Raw genomic sequence first — 21,441 nt, 5'->3', positions numbered from 1 at the left:
ATAAAACGAAATGGTTTACACCGAATGAATGGTTTTCATAATATAGTATATGTTACTATTACACGTATGCATTGTATTTACATCTATTGTCTACTGACAACGTCAGTAAATGCTCTGAAAGTGTGGACGCTTTCAAGAGGTGTGCACTAGGTTGTTCTTTAAACCGCTGTGCCCTGACTGCAGCATAGCTTTGAGCTCAGTAAACGGAGCATGCGCAGTGAGGCAAACTGTTATGAAACAAAGTAGTGCAGAATCAGAAAGCAGAGGGTTTCTCTGGCAAGCGGCACGACCCCGTACATCAACACAGAGGAAAGAAATGCTTCTTTCTTCAGGCTTGACATAAATATTATCTTCGAGGTGCCAGTACACGGTAAGATGGGTCTTTTTTGGCAGTTTTGAGGGGTCTGGCTTTAAGGGAAACCGGTGTAAACAGCGCCACCACCTAACCTTACATAAGGAGAATTGTAGTGACCCCGTTTTGATCTAGCTAACGTTACAGAGATGCGGTTTTCTCGCTCAACTTATCTCAAATAGCCTATAGACGCCCTGTTCAACAGCTCTTTGTTTCTACCATTATTTTCTTTTGATTCTGGATGAAGTTTTTATCAAGTGGATGCAATATGCCCCCCATTCAGAATAAACGCTGTGACCTAATTTCCACTTGTTGACGTCATTATAGCATCACTGTGACTTGGGTTAACTGCCTTCTTTTTTTTTTATTTAAACATCTCATGTTTTTTTTATATACTGTGTATATATATTTTTTTTTTTACAAAGGATGCTTATGTTCACAGTTGTGAAGACCTTAATACATTTCTTAAATATATTGTTGGGTCTTTGTAAATTATAGAATGTAGTCTAGACCTACTCTATCTGTAAAGTGTGCTGCGATAACTCCTGTTATGATTTGACTCAGTAAATAAAATGGAATTGAATATATTATTAAGTTATTAAGCTAATTAGTTGTGAAATGGAAAATAAAAACAAGAAAACATTGTCATAATTCAAACGTAACACTTGTAAGACCCACATCTGTCCCTTTTCCATCCCACAAATATTTTTTGTATAGTGTGGACTTTTATGGAGTGTATTTGGAAATTGTTTCTTTGTGATTTGCAGACAAGATATGGGTATTCTCAACAATGGTGGCAAATATTTGATTGCGTCACAGAGGAGCTGCAGCTATTGTCTGTTACTGTGCCAGAGAAACACATTTTAGCTGTCAAAACTTAGCAGTGTAGCAGAGAATGTGATGAATCCAATTGCTATTTGTGATAAATGTAGAGCTGTAACAGTTGCAAATTTTACTATACAATGAATTCCCCCAGAAATAATTGCTATTAACAATATAATTAAAATCAATTCAAATTTTAAAATATTTATTTATGTATTACTTTATGTATTTTAAACAAAATAAAGTTGTGACTGAATCCCAAGAGACATCTTTTGGTTATATCACTGTCATGTGACCCAGAAAAATGTCTACGCTTCGCAATAAAAGCCCAGCTTAAATTTTCTTCATCATTATCATTTGCTTAGAGGAAACTCAATCAAAAGTCATTTTTGCTGACACTACATCATATAGACACTATATTGTATTGTGAGCTGTAAATTCACCACTTCTTCCTTCTTGCTCAGACTCACCCACTATGCTCAGCCTGGGTCCGCTTGTTCCAAGTGTGCTGCTAACTTCACTAATAACATTACCTTTGGCAAAATACCCACGTGAATCAAATCCATACTTTCATAATTGCTCTCCTTACAGGCCGGATTAGGTGGCACATGGCACATTGCCCTCAGTCCATAAGGCAAATGTCTGTGATTAGTCCACGTTTTAATTGTGATATTTTGTCATTAAATTCTGAATCTGCCACGTCTGTTGGGTAAATGTAGTAGCACAGTGTGTTTCTCTGAAGTAGGAGTGCACAGTAAGTCAGTAGTAGGCTATACAATGTGGTCGCTTCTGTAATTAATTTTGGGTTACAATGGTTCTGGAGAAAGCTTCAAGCAGCAATACAACAGGCCAAGCAACTCCCCGTTCCATACAGGCATATATCAAACTGGACTAGTATTTACAATTTGGCACATCTTAACAAAATCAACAATTACCATCAATAGTCATACCCTTTAGGACCTTAGCAATTCATTGAGGTTCAACTAAGAAACCACAGTTACGTAAAATAATAGACAAATGATTATGATCTTAAGTAAGCCAGGTTCATCAAAGGTGAATGCAACATTTAAAGATGCCCTGGAGCCGTGTCTGTGGAATCAGATAAGGGTCATTCATATTTTGAGCTTGTGCAACAATAATCAGCTGTAGAATTATTTTGTACGTGTGTGAAAAAGCTTTGTGCCCACAGATGTAATTTGTAAATCATGGTTGCACACAGATAGGAATTGTGTGTCCGTCGCTCAGATTTTTGTGAAACCTCACTGTAGAAAATATTCCTCCACAAGTTTTAATTACACATGCACTAAATAATTTGCTGATTGTTGCACAGGCACAAAATATGAATGACCCTTATTTGATTCCATACGTATCACCTTAGGAAACACTTCTGAAAACAAAAATGTTAGCTGTCTCCTGGACGTGTTTTGCTTTTTTTCAAAGTCTTTTGTTAGGCATCATTTCTGCTGATGATGCACTTTTCCGTTTAAACAATGATGAAAACTCTTTGGAATGTCAATGTAGTCAAAACCTCCTTCTTAGAATGACTTTCTTGGGTTTATTATCCCCCTTAACATTCAAAATGGATTCCAAGTGTGATTGAACTGTAGAAGAAAAGAAAAGGAGCCGACAGTATCACGTTCTGTTCTGTACGTACAGAGCTCTCTTGTTTTTCTAGCTCGACCTTCCTCCGAAGTGCTGTGGAAGAAGGTCTGGCAATGCAAGAATAGCTTCAACCAACTCAGTGATTCTTCTCTTTCTTCTTTTCCCCCTTGTCACTCTGTTCTCTCAGAACAAAATGGCCCCAAATTCCATCCACTGGTTCCGAAAGGGCCTCCGTCTCCATGACAACCCGGCACTTCTGCAGGCGGTCAGAGGGGCAGGCACAGTACGCTGTGTTTACTTCCTGGACCCTTGGTTCGCGGGCTCGTCCAACGTCGGGGTCAACAGGTGGAGGTAAGAAGATTTTTTTTGTTTTATCATTTGATTTTTTTGCTTTTGGACAGGCTAATAGTTGTTTAGAGACTAGAACGGCTTTGCTGTCTGAAAGCACCTTTAGTAGAGTTGTGTCGGGGTGTGTCATGTGATTGCATCATAATACGGTATCATAAGGTAAACCTCATGTCTCACCAGATGATTTTAGCCCTCTTTGCACGGGACTAGTATTACCTAGTATTACAGAAACAACCAGTGGATATGTTATATGTGTACAGTCTTTCAAATTTAAGAATTTCCCATATTTAAAACCTTTTATATTAGAGCCCAACTGATAAAGGATTTTTAAGGCCGATACCAATACAAATATTTGGTTATTTAAAAATCCAATATGCCAAAATATATATATAAAAAAAATCAAGAAACTCGTTGATATATATATGATAATAATTTGTTTTTATTGTCACAACAGAACAGAGGAACATCAAAATATATTAAAGTTTTGATAAATAAAGTGAATAAAAATACAAACTTAAGATATGAAACTTAAAGCCCATGTTGCAAGTTAACCACCACTGTTGATTATTGGGTACAAAAAACACTCAAGATATGTATTTTAAAATGTCTCCATATAGTTTTAAAAGTTAGTTTTTGGTCATTTTTGGTATTCGCGGGTTTATGGAGTCAATTCAGCGATGACGTCACAGGAGGGAGTTAAGTCTCAGTCTGGCACTAGAACTACGGTGAGTGACTGGGATGAGGAAGAGGAGGAAAGGCCAGCAGCTGAATAATTACCAACCTTACAGATGTGAGAGGGCAAATGAGGAATTGTCAAGATTGTGGGGAAGTCTCCATCATTTATCTCCTTCATTTATCTCCTTTATTTAGCAGCGCAGCAGTGCATACAATGACTTTACTTTTTACTGTCAGTGAATAGCACCGAGTGAACGTCAACGTTTTCTTTCTATCTAGTGACAGGGATCATGTCGTTAGTTCAGATAAGTACTGGTACACCTATCTAGATATAGGAATAGAAGGCATCCCAGAGTGTTTTTTCTAAGCGTTTTCATCTTCCTCCGGTGAAAACGTGTCGCTGTTTGGCCGGTGCGTGTGTGTGGCGGCGAAGCTGCGGTGGAGAGCGGGTGGTGTAGGGGACTGAACCTCCGGTCGGGAAGCTCGCCCCGCGATCAGCTGATCTGACGATGCCTAAATCCGTTTGTGACATTTCACACCGGATCATGGTCCCCCCCAAAACATTAAAGTTTGGTTAAACAACAATGAACAGAGTGAAATTTAACATATGTTTTTTTTTATTTGAGAAAAAAATCACTTTAAAATAAATCCATATGGAAGTTTTTAAGGAATTAGCAGGTTGGAGCAAAATCAATATTTTACGGAATACGATTAGCTGAGAACTCCATAAAACATGTTCACAGTATACTCAACGGTACACGTATTTGTACAGCGTTGCATCCTTCAAAAGTTTTTTTAAAGCTTTTCCGAGTCCGTTGTCTGCGAGGTTGAAACATCCACACCAGTCCAGGCTTTGGATGAATCATGGAGCTCAGACTCTTAAACTGAGAATCTGAACTTTATTCCCCCGGTCTGCAGACTGCTCGCCGCAGATGGAGCTCGGCTCCCACACCGACTCGTGGTAGGACGCGTCCCTCCAGGCCGCTGTGTGGTAGGACGCGTCCTTCCAGGCCGCGCACACTCGGGCTACTCTTTATTTAACGTAACGTCATGAATGAAAATAATGTCCAGGATCTCCGGGGAAAGAAACGATATGCGTGTGTCCATTTCAAACACCACTGCAAGTTGATTGTGGGCGACAACGCTGTCGTGGTTAGCTTACCAAAACTCTACTGGCAAAGTTGGTGGCTAGCTATGCGACGTTAGCTATGTCCGCTAGCATCCGTATAGGCTAACTACTGCCAGTTAGCTTTGTGTGTAACGTAACAAAAACCCACCCATCTCGTAGGAGCGAAGCTTACTATTTCATTAAATACAGTTATGGTACAAAAGGTGCACTAATGCCACATGTATGAAGTTGACAACATGGACGCATACATAGACAACACCAAAGGCAGTCGTAATATTTACCTAGCAGGCTAGGCTAACGCTGTTGTGCTAACGTCCGGCTGCGTAGCTTTAGCTAGCGGTTTAAACTTGTGAAAAGCCGAACAAAATCCCCGTCTAAGCTGTGTTTCACTTTCCCTCCAATATTATTAGATATAATAAAGTCACATGGACTCGGTCGAGACCATAGACTGTTAATAATAAAAGACCAGAAGCCACATCAGGCCAGACCAGTGGTAAATACAACAAAGGCTGCTCTGTTATCTCCCCAACGTGATGTCATGCAATGCATTGTGGGGGAAAGAAGGAAACACTGTAAAATTGTGCCTACTTTTCGTATTATATTCAGTTTTGCGATATCCTACACTATCAAATACAATTGATAACAGTTCAAATATTAACTACCAACAAGCAAATTGCTCAAATTCATTGCAAAATTAAAACTGCAACATGGGCTTTAAAGTCTTTTGAACAAAAACACATTAACAAAAAAAAGAAAAAAATAGTGTTGCCAACAGGGATGTTGTAGAGCGTCCTCTGGTGGACATTTATTTGTCAATATAAATGATTCTGATGAATGAAAATATATATATATATATAATTTTTTTTTTTAATCGGCCATTATAAATGCCGATACCAAAATGCCTGAAATCGGCCGATAATATCGTCCCGCCGATATATTGATTGGGCTCTATTTTGTATAATGACGAGGAGCTGCTGGAAGCTGTTATTTAGGGATGAGCGAGTACAGCATTATCTGTATCTGTATCTGTCTCTGTTTACCACATGAATTATCTGTATCCGTATCCGTACTCGGACTGGGCGGGGCCTAACCAGGGTGTCCGCAGGGTTTTAAAAAGTATTAAAAAGTGATAAATCAAAAATGTCAAATTTAAGGCCATTAAAAGTTTTAAATGTAGTCTCAGAGGTATTATTTTTTTTAAATTAGGTATTATTTTTTTCAGACTATCAGGTGACCTATTCTGATTGAAATTCTATCCTGCGTTCGCGTTAGTCCATTTAAATATGGGCTTTGGCATGTCTGGGACATGATCAAAGATCTTTGGTCTCCGTCTATGTTTGATGCTGACGTCATATTCAGTGGTCGTTCGGCATCGTCTCAGAACACTGTGCGCTCAACAGAAGTGGCTGACTTATGTTTTATTTTAGACTTGCTTCAAGCCATATCTTCAACGACTGGACAACCATCGTCGTCTTTTAATTAGGGTGACCAGACGTCCCCGGTTTTAGCGACCTGTCCCCGATTTTAGCAACCTGTCCCCGGCTGGATCTGTCCCCGGAAATGTCCCCGGTTTTCACTGTGACTGACAGACCCGAAATTGGAATGAAAGAAAGAAAAAACTGACAAAACGTAGCCGATAGTCGCACACCCAACACACGCAGGCTCCAGGCAGCCAGAGCCAGCGGTGCTCAGAGAGGTTTTAGAAGTCGTATTTTACGATGCTAAAATCACTGATTAGTTACATGGAGTCTGGTGGGTTTAGCGAACGCAATTTCACGGACTTTTATGTTTTAAAAAGGATCTAAATCTTTAACAGAAAGGTCGACCTCCTCAGAAATCCTTTCCATAATGTTGTCAGACACTTAGAACATTAATCTGAGTCTGTTAGCAGCTAAACAAGCACTTTTATGAACGTAAATACAAGCTGGACAATTATCCTATTAACTTACATTGCAGGGATCTCGTTTAATATGCATCACTGTCAAAGGAAAATATGTCCTCAGTAGTTTTTATTGTATCTGATTCTAAAGGAGCTGTTGCAGAAACAAGCCTTGAGCAATAAAGCAAAAGCTGTCAGTAGTTCAGTAAACATCACAACATTATGAAATATTGAGACTTTCTATCTTGAAACATTAAGACTTTCTATCTTGAAATATTAGGACTATAAGGACTTTCTATCTTGAAATATTAGGACTTTCTAGCTTGAAATATTAGGACTATTAGGACTTTCTATTTTGAAATATTAGGACTTTCTAGCTTGAAATATTAGGACTTGGGGCGGGGGGGGGGGGCTCAGCCCCTAATGAGAACAGTTGTAGGTCTAGTGTCCCTGTTTTAAGTTTTACAAAAGTTAAAACATTACTTGTTTTGGAGGTAAATACGCTTCTGAGCTGAAAATGTCCCCGGATTTTGTCTGAGAAATCTGGTCACCTTACTTTTAATGGGCAAATGAAAGTTTTCTGATGGCTATGTGAACAACCCAGAGTTTAAGGACTGGCTCAGGCCTGTAGTAGGGAATAACAGGCAGGCTTATTGTTCGGTGTGTAAAAAAACATCAATGTTAACTGGATGGGAGCTAACGCATTTCGGTCGCATGCAATCCACTAAACATAAAAATGGAATGCGTGCTCGGAGAGAGCAGTTAATTATCAGCTGTCTGTGCGGCTGCACCTCCACCACCACCGCGCAAATTAGTGCCACTTTAGGCCTCCTGGCCAACGCTACGGCTCCAGCAATGTCTGACCTCCGGATGGCCATGGGCGCCACACCAACACTGCGCGCGGAGGCTCTATGGTGTCTGAACACTGCAGTTAAACACCACTCATTTAACTCAAATGAAGGAATTTCAGAGCTGTTTAAAGAAATGTTTCTCGACTCTGACATCGCGAAGTCATTCACTTGTGGTAAAAACAAAACCGGGTACATCATCGGATTTGGATTAGCATCGTTCTTCAAAAAACGCCATTGTGCTGGAACCATCCATTCTCTCCATTGCACATTTATGTAGTTTGTTTTACTTTTATTTACTAAGTGAAATAAATATGTGCAATATGTTGTTAATGATATGTTGTCTCTAAATCTATTCATTTCTGTATGTTATAAATGTCAAAATCTGTGTAAATAATAGAAAAGTCGCTGATTAACACTTGCAATTCAGTGACGTGATGGTTTTAAAAAAAATTCTGAAGGTAGTAAAAAAGGTATTGAAAAGTAGTAAATTTAACTAAAGGATTGCTGTACATACCCTGCTAACCCGGAAGTGGTCAGATTTAACCCGGAAGTGGATCAGGTTGTCTTGAAATGGGCGGGGTTTTAACCGGTATGTTATTTTAAGCATGCAATTGATATGAGTTGATCAGAAATTGTTATATTTATTGCTGATTAGAAAACTATTTACATGACAGCATTGAGCTTCAGATCAATGGTGTTGTCATGGTAACAAACGTTTTGCAACAATGAAAACAACACATGCGGTTGCAATAATAACGTAAAATGTAATGAACAAGAGTTTTCATACTCGGTATAACTTTCTTTTTTTAACTTCTAATTTTTTTATGATGAGTGTGATTTTTTGTTTTGTTTTTGGTTCTTTTTTAATTTTTTTATTTCCACACCAGGTGTCTGTGTCTGTGTCTGTGTCTGTGTGTGTGTGTGTGTGTGTGTGTGTGTGTGTGTGTGTGTGTGTGTGTGTGTGTGTGTGTGTGTGTGTGTGTGAGTAAGAGAGAGACACAGAGAAAGAGAGAGAAAGAGAGAGAGGGGGCGGGGGCGGCAGCTGACAGTTTAAAAAAAACAATCTCCGATGGCAGAGATGCAACGGGAGTTGCATTTAAACCAAGCAGCATGTCTGAAACCCAAGTTCACCAGAAATCTACTGGTTACTAAGTATGTAAGTACTACAAACCGAAGTTAAAAACAAACCTGAAGCTGAAGAAACCCTAAACGTTAGCGGAACAGACCCGCGGACCTGACTGACTGACGGAGCGAGAGAGAGAGAGAGAGAGAGAGAGAGAGAGGCCGAGGGACCGAGGGACCGCAGTTCTCCGTGTTCTGTGTGTGTGATTGAGCCGAGCGTGACTATCACAGAACGCAGCGCGGCTAGTTGAGGAGTTGTATTCAATCCGAGCACGGATATTGACTCGTATTACTCGTATAATACTTTTGCACTTGTGCAAAAGTGCTTTATCCGTACCGGATACTCGTTTCAGCCGAGTACTCGGATCATCCCTACTGTTATTTATACATTATGAGTTGGCTCTAGTAAGAGGAGAACTAGGGAACTAGAACAAAACTACAGAGCTGCAGTGCCTCAACACACAACAAGGTGTCAGCATTTCTCTGCTTCTGAAGCCCTATGTGTCATCTGAGACTTTGGAGGGAGACTTTTGCTCCGTGTCTGTCCAAAGTGTGGAGGCTTTAACATGATTCAGAATTTGTCAGTCAATTGGGTCTGCTGGTCTGTTACGTTAACGTTTAGGGTTTCTTCAGCTTCAGGTTTGTTTTTAACTTCGGTTTGTAGTACTTACATAGTAACCAGTAGATTTCTGGTGAACTTGGGTTTCAGACATGCTGCTTGGTTTAAATGCCACTCCCGTTGCGTCTCTGCCATCGGAGATTTTTTTTTTTTAACTGTCAGCTGCCCCCACCGCCCCCTCTCTCGCTCTTTCTCTCTCTCTCTCTCTCTCTCTCTCTCTCTCTGTCTCTCTCTTACTTACACACACACACACACACACCTGGTGTGGAAATATAAAAGAACCAAAAAAAAATTAAAAGTTAAAAAAAGAAAGTTATACTGAGTTTTAAAACTCTTGTTCATTACATTTGACTTCATAAGTGCAACCGCATGTGTTGTTGTTGCAAAACGTTCTGTATATAGTTTGTTTGTTACCATGACAACACTATTGATCTGAAGCTCGATGCTTTCATGTAAATAGTTTTCTAATCAGCAATAACTATAACAATTTCTGATCAACCCATATCAATTGCATGCTTAAAATAACGTACCGGTTAAAACCCCGCCCATTTCAAGACAACCCGACCCACTTCCAGGTTAAATCTGACCACTTCCGGGTTAGGCCCCGCCCAGTCCGAGTACGGATACGGATACGGATACAGATAATTCATGTGGTAAACAGATATAGATACAGATAATGCTGTACTTGCTCATCCCTAGTAACTACCATTTTTTTCAACCCTATTTTCCTATGTTTTTGTATCTAAGTGACTCATTAGAACAACAGTCTTAGACATTGGTCCAGTATTAAGTGAGATTGCTGCAGTCAGCAGCAGAGAAACAAACTACAATGTAAGATAATAGGACAATTGTCCAGCTTGTATGTATTTTCATAAAAGTACACATTTTACCACTAATGGGTTCAGATTATTATTCAAAGTGTCTGACAACATAATTAAAAAGATCCTTATAGAGATAGACCTTTTTAAAACCTCTTTGAGACCTATGTGTTGAACCAGAAACAGCTCTGAAGTTGCTAGAACTAAATCCACTAGACTCCATTTAGAATAGCCATAATTTTAGCACGTATAGAGCCAACATATTTTAACATGTAAATCTTTAAACTGTGTTTATTTCAACCACAACTAGAGTTGTGATGGTTGGAAAAGTTGAAAGTAGACCCAAAACGGCTTTTCATACTTTTTTTGTTTCTGTCGACTTTGAATGAGGTGTATTTTACGATGCTAAAATGACTGCTTATTTACATGGAGTCTGGTGGGTTTAGCTTACACAATTTCACAGATGTTTTTATGTTTAAAAAATGGATCTTACTCTTTAACTGAAAGGTCAACCTCCTTAGAAAACCTTTCCATAATGTTGTCAGACATTTATAATATTAATCAGAGCCTGTCCGTTGAAAAACAAGCACTTTTGTTAAGGTAAACACAAGCTGGACTATTGCCCTATTAACTTACATTGTAGCTTGTTTCTTCGCTGCAGACTGCAGCGATCTATTTTAATACTGGACTGTCAAAGATTGTTGTCCCCCTCTGTCACTTAAACTCAAAAACATAGAAAAATAGGTTGAAAAAACAATAGTTAAACGTTCAGCCCTAGTTTGTAGGGTTGGGAATCGTCAGTGGCCTCACGGTGTGATATCGTCACAATATCACAATATTATTGCAATTATTCTGCGAAATATTGCAATTCCAGACCTTTTTTTACAATTTCAATTGATGTCCCCAAAAGGAAACTTTTTCTGTTTCACCTAAAAAGATACATTTCATCTGTTTGTTCATCTCAATTTAATTTTATTGCTGCAAAATGGGATTCCATCCATACTTGCCCCCCCCTTTGTCTTGGATCAGGGGTCTCAAACTCAATTTACTTGGGGGCCGCTGGAAGTAGAGTCTGGGTTTAGCTGGGCCGCATCAAGTATTCCAAAAAAACCCTCTATTTCCTCAAAAAAGGGCGCGGAACTGCCGGTGCTTTAAACCCCTAGATCTGATATGGTTGGTGCATTTCACAACAACAGACATCACATTGTCAAACCTCAGGCATTTGCCACAAAGGGTACTTAGCTAGCTTGACAACGGTTACGCCGCTGTCACGAGACTACGGTAGCCCATAAGTGACATGCACAATGACAAAAAGTTTCAGAACGCGCGGGCCGCACTAACACTTAACTTTGATGTCAAGTAGGGGGCCACAAAATATCATCCCGCGGGCCGCAATTGGCCCCCGGGCCGCGAGTTTGAGACCCATGTCTTGGATGGACCTGCTTAGCTTTCTTCCACACGTTGGCCTTCTGTTAAAGCCTCTCTGCTCACATAAGCTACGTCCTGAGGTCAGGTCAGCAGGTATACTTAGGACATGGTGACTGCATGAATAGGTTCCAGGAGGAGTCTGTTCCTAGTCCAGATGGGGTCTTAGGTTATTAGAAGAGATGTACACGCGACAGGGATACATGTTGTGTAAATAGGCTTTGTGTGTTGTAAGATAAAGATTGTGCCAGTCTTTTGAGAGACTGCATGTGAGTTTACATGAGAGCAGAGTATGTTGAGATCATCTCTAGGGCTGCACAATACGAGGAAAATATGCCACATTAACAATGTTGAATATCGCAATAATGATATTATTTGCGATAAAAAAATGGATATGAAAGGATACTCAGTTCAGCATTTCTGCTGGTCTTAACAAATTTAACCCTCTGAGGACAAAAGACACAGCGGGTCCAAGTGATGTTTGACAACACTACTCAAAAAGCAATACTATAAAATTTCATTTTAGACATTATTTATTATTTTTATTCATATATTACGCTACTTTTGTGAACCCAAGACTTTTGTAAACTTATTTCAAGCACCAAACAATTAAGTGTAGGTTTTTCAGAGATTTAATCATTTCAAAAAAGCTAAAACAACCTTTTAGCTTTAGTATGTGTGTGTATTTGTGTGTGTATGTATATATATATATATATATATATATATATATATATATATATATATATCTAACCTCAGATGTCAATATTATATCAGTACATTGCCCAGCCCTAGATGGTTTTATCCAGATCATCCACAACTTGTGATAAGGAAAAACACACACACACACCCACACACACACAGACACATACAAACACACAGTCCTAATATGTAACGAGCTGAACTGAACCAGACTGCCTAGTGGAAACACTACTTGTGTAAAGCATCACTTCTGCTCTGCAGGGGATGACAGTTACTAGCTAAGTTTCCATCCACTTGTTAATCGAATTATCTGAAGTTCGGTAATAAAACTCATGCAAATAAAGCTAGTGAAAGTGTATTTCAACAGCTTTAAAGCAAATAAAAACTTGTGTGTAATGACGTCACACGCTGTTATGCAATCAAATTGGTATATCGAATTGATTTGAGATATTTTAAGGTGTTTCCATTCATTTTCACTGAATCACAAAACATTCAACAAACATTTGTGAACAAAGTTTTTCTTGAAAAAATGGATTGCGCCGTCTACCAACAAATTATCAATATTGGACAACCAACAAATGATTAATATGGGACAACCAACAAATGATCAATATGGAACAACGGACACATGATCAATATGGGACAACCAACAAATGATCAATATGGGACATCCAACAAATGATAAATATGGGAAAACTAACGAATAATAAATACTAGACAACCAACAAATGATCAATATGGGACTACCAACAAATGATCGATATGGGACAAACAACACATGATCAATATGGGACAACCAACAAATGATCGATATGGGACAAACAACAAATGATCAATATGGGACAAGCTGTCATAGTGCTTACAGTGCCTTGCGAAAGTATTTGCCCCCCTTGAACTTTTCAACCTTTTGACACATTTCAGGCTTAAAACATAAAGATATAAAAAAATTGTTTTTGTGAAGAATCACCAACAAGTGGGACACAATTGTGAAGTGGAACAAAATCTATTGGATATTTTAAACTTTTTTAGCAAATAAAAAACTTATAAGTGGTGCGCGCAAAATTATTCGGCCCCCTTGCGTTAATACTTTGTAGAGCCACCTTTTGCTGCGATTACAGCTGTAAGTCGCTTGGGGTATGTCTCTATCAGTTTTGCACATCGAGAGACTGAAATTCTTGCCCATTCTTCCTTGCAAAACAGCTCGAGCTCAGTGAGGTTTGATGGAGAGCGTTTATGAACAGCAGTTTTCAGTTCTTTCCACAGATTCTCGATTGGATTCATGTCTGGACTTTGACTTGGCCATTCTAACACCTGGATATGTTTATTTGTGAACCATTCCTTTGTAGATTTTGCTGTATGTTTGGGATCATTGTCTTGTTGGAAGATAAATCTCCGTCACAGTTTCAGGTCTTTTGCAGACTCCAACAGGTTTTCATCCAGAATTGTCCTGTATTTGGCTGCATCCATCTTCCCCTCAATTTTAACCATCTTCCCTGTCCCTGCTGAAGAAAAGCAGGCCCAAACCATGATGCTGCCACCACCATGTTTGACAGTGGGGATGGTGTGTTGAGGGTGATGAGCTGTGTTGCTTTTACGCCAAACATATCGTTTTGCATTGTGGCCAAAAAGTTTGATTTTGGTTTCAGCTGACCAGAGCACCTTCTTCCACGTGTTTGGTGTGTCTCCCAGGTGGCTTGTGGCAAACTTTAGACAAGACTTTTTATGGATATCTTTGAGAAATGGCTTTCTTCTTGCCACTCTTCCATGAAGGCCAGATTTGTGCAGTGTACAACTGATTGTTGTTCTATGGACAGACTCTCCCACCTCAGCTGTAGTTCTCTGCAGTTCATCCAGAGTGATCATGGGCCTCTTGGCTGCATCTCTGATCAGTCTTCTCCTTTTCTGAGCTGAAAGTTTACAGGGACGGCCAGGTCTTGGTAGATTTGCAGTGGTCTGATACTCCTTCCATTTCAAAATGATCGCTTGCTCCTTGGGATGTTTAAAGCTTGGGAAATCTTTTTGTATCCAAATCCGGCTTTAAACTTCTCCACAACAGTATTACGGACCTGCCTGGTGTGTTCCTTGGTCTTCATGATGCTCTCTGCGCTTTCAACAGAACCCTGAGACTATCACAGAGTAGGTGCATTTATACAGAGACTTGATCACACACAGGTGGATTCTATTTATCACCATCAGTCATTTAGGACAACATTGGATCATTCAGAGATCCTCGCTGAACTTCTGGAGTGAGTTTGCTGCACTGAAAGTAAAGGGGACGAATAATTTTGCACGCACCACTTTTCAGTTTTTTATTTTTGCTAAAAAAGTTTAAAATATCCAATAGATTTTGTTCCACTTCACAATTGTGTCCCACTTGTTGGTGATTCTTCACAAAAAATAAAAAAAATTATATCTTTATGTTTGAAGCCTGAAATGTGTCAAAAGGTTGAAAAGTTCAAGGGGGCCGAATACTTTCGCAAGACACTGTATGTGTGAGCTGATAGCAACATATCAAGCTATAATAAGAAAACAATGGTGCTATTAACACTATCACTATGACAATGCAGATGCAACTTGTCTGTTATTGTCCCTCCGGCACCGCTGCGAGACAACTCTTTTTTGAGACATGTCTTGTTGTTTGAGCGTGTTCCATTTACTCCGCGGGACGTCCCATGGCTTGTCCTAACCGTTGTTGGTCATTTTCTTTGCGAGTTCCTGATGAATTAAAGTCAGAAATTTTCTCTTCTCCTCGTCCGTCCACTTCCATCTGTCTTTGTTGAAACCCGCCATGTGTGCAAACAGAGAGGAAATACTGGGTGGAAATTAACTAAAACTTCTTCTTCTTTGTTTTGTGGCGGGTTGCAACTATAAAATGAGCTAAAAATTAATTGCAATTCATTATTTATTCGTCAAATAACGTTTCCATCAGCGTTTATTGCATAAGCTGTATATCGATCAAGATAAAATCCGATGATCCGTATTTTCTTTTGAGTGGATATTCAAGAAATTCAGTCGACTTTTACTGTTTTCATAACGCATTATTCATTCAGTATCACTTAATTTAGGTAAAAACGTGTGGATGAAAACATAGCTACTATCACTTCAGTGTTTGTTGCTCGCTGACCCGTTTGTTCTGTTATATCAAGCTGATTGTTTCATCAAAAATTCATTAAACTGATCTGAAGCGGCAGGAAAACACTTGTACGTGCCTGTCTCCCAAAGTCCACAGATTTCAAAAGATAATTTGTTCTTCTGCTGTGAAGCAAATGCACTTCTTTATTTTGTCATTCAGTCTTTATGTTGAAAAGGTGACTTCATGAAGCTAACTGATAGCATGTCAGCGGGTGTTCTGTCAACACTGATGGCTCCTCAGGCAGGCAGCATCCCCAACAGGATGCAGTATCGGAAACTTTGGTAGTGCTCTTTTATTTGTTTTGGAGAAGCCGCTACAGACTGTAGAGATGCAGGGATGCAGCTACTCCCTGCCCCCGCTGCTGCACTGTGCATGTGTGGGGGCACACCCACAGAGAAATCCCCATTTATAAAACAGATGGCAGTCTGCACAGCATGAGTTTTTTATTGGACTCACAGGTAGGACAGGAGGGTTGAGGTGGTTTAACCTTCTCAAGGCAATTTCAAGAGATTCAGTAGCGAATAAAAATCCTGGCATGATTCATATTCATTGTGCTGCCAAACATGGCATTTAGTTTGGCGAATGGGTGCTGTCCATGTTGGTTTACTCATCTTAGAAGAAAAGTAAGCATTTTTTCACATTTTTTTCACATTTTCAATTGAATGGAGCAGGAAACTGCTGAATAGGTCCCACATATCTGGGCTAAGGCAGTGACGTAAAACAAACGCACAGCTCTCAGACTCCATGGCAACAATGACCCTTTTAATTTGGGAAGCCAAAAAGCTGCATTAAGGGTTACAGGAACATGCACAGAGGGTAAATTAGGACTAATCTAACAGAATCAAGGCCGCTTATCTTTGTACACACATAGTTTTATGTCCCTTGGCTATGCAAACCAAGAAAATTGCATTTTGAAATTCCTTTGAAAGTTGACAACAAGTGGCCCCGACACGGCAGGTCTGACCCTCATCCATTTAGGGGTGTTATTTTTAACTTAAACTGGGACTTAAAATAACTGGTAGGTCTGTTGTGCTGACATGAAAATGCAACAGGGACCGTCCCATCTTATGAATGGAGTCATGATAGATCACAATCTATCATGGACATGGGGCATATTTGTTAAAATATTCAGCATCGCCTTTACTTTCTCCGCAGGCTTAGATCTATTGGAACTGGTGACCAGATTATGTCCTAAAACTAAATTAAACAATTAACTCAAAGTTTGCGCTAAGATCATTGGTCAACCTGTTGCACACTCCTTTCAAACAACCCACAAGAAGAGCATGCTCAAACTCGCTAACAGCCTCTCCTCTGACTCCATGCATGTTGTAAACTGTGAATACCAACATTTGCCTTTTAACAGGAGATTTAGAGTCCCTTTTGTTTGGACAGGCTCAAGAACTCTTACACATCAGTGTGTCCTGTTGCTAAACTAAAATCAGTGTGCTGCCATCCTGGATCCCAGGATATCATGGTCCATGGTTTCTTTGCCATGGCTGTTGATATGTTTTCATCTTCTTCTTTTTGAGCAGAGCTCCTCGGGAACACAAATACATTTTAGTGTAAACTGACAATAAAGTTGTATTGTATATAACAAGCATAGCACTGCCAGGTAGAAAAAGCTAAAAACAATAAAAGTGAGAGTAATCAATAATTATCCATATAGAGGAGCATGTGAGAGTAGTCTGTGCAAGAGATGTAGGTAAGTGTGTCAGTGCATGAAACTTGTAAGCGGTTATGTGATCATGACCTACTTAGGGGAAGGCTTTCTTGTTATGCAGCTGATACACGCTGAGAATGCAGGCAAAGACAAAACACCAGACATTAGGGCTGCACAATTAATCAAATTTTAATCGCGATCACGATTTTGACTTCCCACGATCAAATTTGCGTGATGGAGCGATTATTTTTTTAAAGCGTCATTTCATAGAACGCTCCGGGTTTTTTTGCAAAGCCAATCTACCGCTCCGTCAACCCGTCTGATCATGTGCCAGTCAGAGTAGTTCTCTGAACCCTGTGCAGCTTAGTTTCTAGATGTAGACAGTTACAGAGGACAGAGTAATGGGAGGAAAACTTAACAGATAGCAGTCGGTCATACGTCGGTCTTAAGGTTTACCAGTAAACGCAACATTTTGTCCCCACTGTTTTTCAGACAACAGCAGTGACCAGTGCAAGTCGGTGCTAGTAGCGTCTGTTAGCTGTTAGCTCCTCTAGGACGCACCGGCGTTAATGTCCTTGCATCCGCTGCAATGCTGTTTATATGGATATGGTTTAATTTTGCGTTACATGACCCATTTCTTCTGTAAAGCCGTGCCTGTGTTGAATCTCTCCTCGACTCTCTATCGTCTACTCTCCGCGCAGCCCGGCCACACAGCGCCGGTCCACACTTCTGACATTTGTCCACAGTTTTAATTTTTTATTAACACAGCTGCATATTGTTAAGTATGAGGGGCAAACCTGTACTTGTACCAGTTTTTCCGTGGTAACTCCTATCGCGGCCGCCACGGCGAAGAGCACAGAAGAAGTTATTGAATGCAACTAACTTCAGTTGGTAGAGTAACAGCGTGTGAGACAGAGCTGCTGGACCTGGGCCAGAGATGTGACTTATGGCCAGAATATCATAGTTGATAAAAATGCTGTGCAGTGACGATACAGACATTTCATACACACAACGTGTGTATCCGCCATTAGACCCATGCTGGACCCGTTCATAATGAGTCAGCCGTCTCTCTGTGAGTACCTTCCATCACACTCCCTCTCGCAGTTATAAATAGCCTACTCGACGATAAAATTTGTTTTGGTTAAAATCAACAAATAATCGTGAGAATAATTGCAATCAAAATTTTGATCAAAATAATCGTGATTATCATTTTGGGCCATAATTGTGCAGCCCTACCAGACATCCAGTACACCTGCTCCCAAAGAAAACAGGTGTAGTCATTCATGGGCTGAAGGCCTGAGGATTACAAGTGTTTCTGCAAGCACCTAGGTCTCCAACTATACTTTTGAAGAAATGTCATGCTTTCTGCCAGTAGCAGAGTAAGAGTAAAGCTATATTTACATTGCTACATTTGTTCTTTTGCTACTTTTACATATGTCATTCCCCCTGCTCTGGTGTTCCCCCCTCTCATTCCCCTTGTTCTGGCGTTTCCCCTCTCACAGGGTGGCCGCGGGTCCTTAAAAAGTCTTAAAAAGTCTTAAATCACGTTTCCTAAAATTAAGGCCTTAAAAAGCATTAAATTGTCTTAAATTCAGATTGGGTAGGTCTTAAATATGTTTGTGTCATGTCACGGCGAAAATGCAGGCAATCTGTTGTCGAATATTTTTTCCCGGTAGGCTTTGCGCTGCGTTGTCGCGGTAACATAAGCCCATTTGTACATTCAATTTCAATTCAATTTTTCAATTTTATTTATAGTATCAATTCATAACAAGAGTTATCTCAAGACACTTTACAGATAGACCACACTCCAGAATTTACAAGGACCCAACAGTTCTAGTAGTTTCCTCCAGAGCAAGCAACAGTGCGACAGTGGCGAGGAAAAACTTCCTTTTAGGCAGAAACCTCGGTCAGACCCAGGCTCTTGGTAGGCGGTGTCTGACGGGCCGGTTGGGGTTAGAATGAAGAGTGGCAATAACAAAAATAGAAAAAATTAGTAGTTTGTAGCAGTTCTTTGTAGTAGTTCATGGCATAGCAGGACGCTGTGCGGCATTACAAGGCACAGCAGGACATAGCAGGACGTAGCAGGACGTAGCAGGGCACCGCAGTGTAGCAGTTGAACATGGCATCACAGAACGTGTAGCGGGACCATGGTGACAGCTGCTACCCAGATTTCGGAGCCTCTCTGATCCAAGGGAACATGCTGGGGAAAAAAGAACATAAGGACTCCGGGGAATGACTCCCCAGAGCTAGGTTAGTAACAAGCATTTCTGGGACATGGATGCACATAAATGAAAAGATGGAAAGATAGAGGAGAGAGGAGCTCAGTGTATCAAAATAAGTCCCCAGCTGTCTAAAATTATTACAGCAAAACCAAGAGAGACAAGGTAAAGAGAGCTCCAGCCCGGCCGGGCCAGAACTCTCCCCAACCGGATCGGGCTGTATGCCAAGTCTCCCTTTAGTTCTATTATATTCTTGATTATATGATAGATAAATCTGAAAACTATGTGACTAACTACTACTCCCTAACAATATTCGATTCTATGCCCTAACTAGTGTATCAAAATAAGTCCCCAGCTGTCTAAAACTATTACAACAAAACCAAGAGAGACGAGGTAAAGAGAGCTCCAGCCCGGCCGGGCTAGAACTCTCCCCAACCGGATCGGGCTGTATGCCAAGTCTCCCTTTAGTTCTATTATATTCTTGATTATATGATAGATAAATCTGAAAACTATGTGACTAACTACTACTCCCTAACAATATTCAATTCTATGCCCTAACTAGTGTATCAAAATAAGTCCCAAGCTGTCTAAAACTATTATTACAACAAAACCAAGAGAGACAAGGTAAAGAGAGCTCCAGCCCGGTCGGGCCAGAACTCCCCCCAACCTGATCGGGCTGTATGCCAAGTCTCCCTTTAGTTATATTATATGATAGATAAATCTGAAAACTATGTGACTAACTACTACTCCCTAACAATATTCGATTCTATGCCCTAACTATAAGCTTTATCAAAAAGGAAAGTCTTAAGCCTACTCTTAAATGGAGACGGTGTCTGCCTCCCGGACCCAAACTGGAACCTGGTTCCACAGGAGAGGAGCCTGATAGCTGAACGCTCTGGCTCCCGTTCTACTTTTAGAGACTCTAGGAACCACCAGTAACCCTGCATTCTGGGAGCGTAGTGCTCTCCCAGGGTTGTAAGGTACTATAAGCTCTTTAAGATAAGATGGAGCCTGACCATGAAGAGCTTTGTAGGTGAGAAGAAGGATTTTAAATTCTATTCTAAATTAAATAATAAATAAAATACATGTCCTATCCCCTGACCAATCGGCTATCCTAACCTTAACCACTCCAACCAATCAAGCTGGTTTGTGGACGGGTGTTGGCGTGGCCGTAGTCAGTGAGATTTGTAATTTCGTGGGATTCGTAATTTAGCAGCATGCAGGTGACACAGTAATTGTTGATAGCCGTCTAGAAACATGGTGAATGCAAGTTCAGTGACAAATGGCTTGAAAACAACGAGTATCATTGTTAAGGTTTGTGCCTGAAAATGCTTATGAAGCGAACTGTATTATGTGTCGGAAGATTTTCAAACTTGGGCCAATGGGGATCAGAGCGGTGGAATCGCACGTATAAAGCAAAAAACAGAGACTACGTAAAGGCACGCCAGCAACCCTCCATAGCTAGTTTCTGCTCCACCGCTATCAACGATGTCAACGCTACAACGCTAGATGTTATGCGGGAAATCTACAGCCAACAATGCCAGCTGACCTACGAGCAGTTTGTGGCTCTACGCCGACACTCGGAGCAGAGGGGACGGGGGGGCTGAGGACCGTGACAAGACACAATTCATACAGGTCAAATGACGGGACTGAAGAAGTGTTCCAAGCAATGCTTCCAGATTCAAGGCTTGTACAGTCATTTACCTCTGGAAAAGACAAGACCAGATACGTGGCTGAATCTGGATTGGCGCCATATATCAAAAAAGACCTAATTACAGAAGTCCAGAAATGCGGTGCGTTTGTAATTATGTTCAAGACACTGAACCAGAAAACCAAAAGCAAACAACTGGACTTGCATGTGCGTGTATCGTTATAAATTGGTGATACACTCTTTTGGGAAGGCTTTCTCAAGTGCAAAGTCACTGTTTTGTTTATTATAGTATATTAATTATTTTCCAAGTATATTCACAAAAGCTCATGAGTAGACATCAAAACTTGAACAAAAATGGGTCACTTGGTGACCTGAAAACACACATATAGATACACACACACACACACACACACACACACATTCCCACACCGCAAAAC

The 21,441-nt window shown here is 40.3% G+C and overlaps 1 protein-coding gene across 1 annotated transcript in view; it reads left to right on the top strand.

The window, feature by feature from the left end:
• The first annotated feature begins 204 nt into the window (after positions 1-204).
• The window catches only part of LOC116675970 (cryptochrome-1), a 45,214-nt gene continuing 23,977 nt past the window's right edge, over positions 205-21,441 (top strand). The window contains exons 1-2 of the mRNA XM_032507418.1: positions 205-370; positions 2,964-3,127. Of these exons, the coding sequence (XP_032363309.1) occupies positions 2,970-3,127 (158 nt within the window). The 5' untranslated portion in view covers positions 205-370; positions 2,964-2,969. The remainder of the gene's footprint in view (positions 371-2,963; positions 3,128-21,441) is intronic.

This window comes from Etheostoma spectabile, unplaced genomic scaffold, assembly GCF_008692095.1.
Source record: "Etheostoma spectabile isolate EspeVRDwgs_2016 unplaced genomic scaffold, UIUC_Espe_1.0 scaffold00002529, whole genome shotgun sequence".
In the NCBI taxonomy this organism is placed as follows: domain Eukaryota; kingdom Metazoa; phylum Chordata; class Actinopteri; order Perciformes; family Percidae; genus Etheostoma; species Etheostoma spectabile.
The sequence above is the reverse complement of the archived record's forward strand: the minus strand, read 5'-3'. Positions and strand labels throughout refer to the sequence as shown.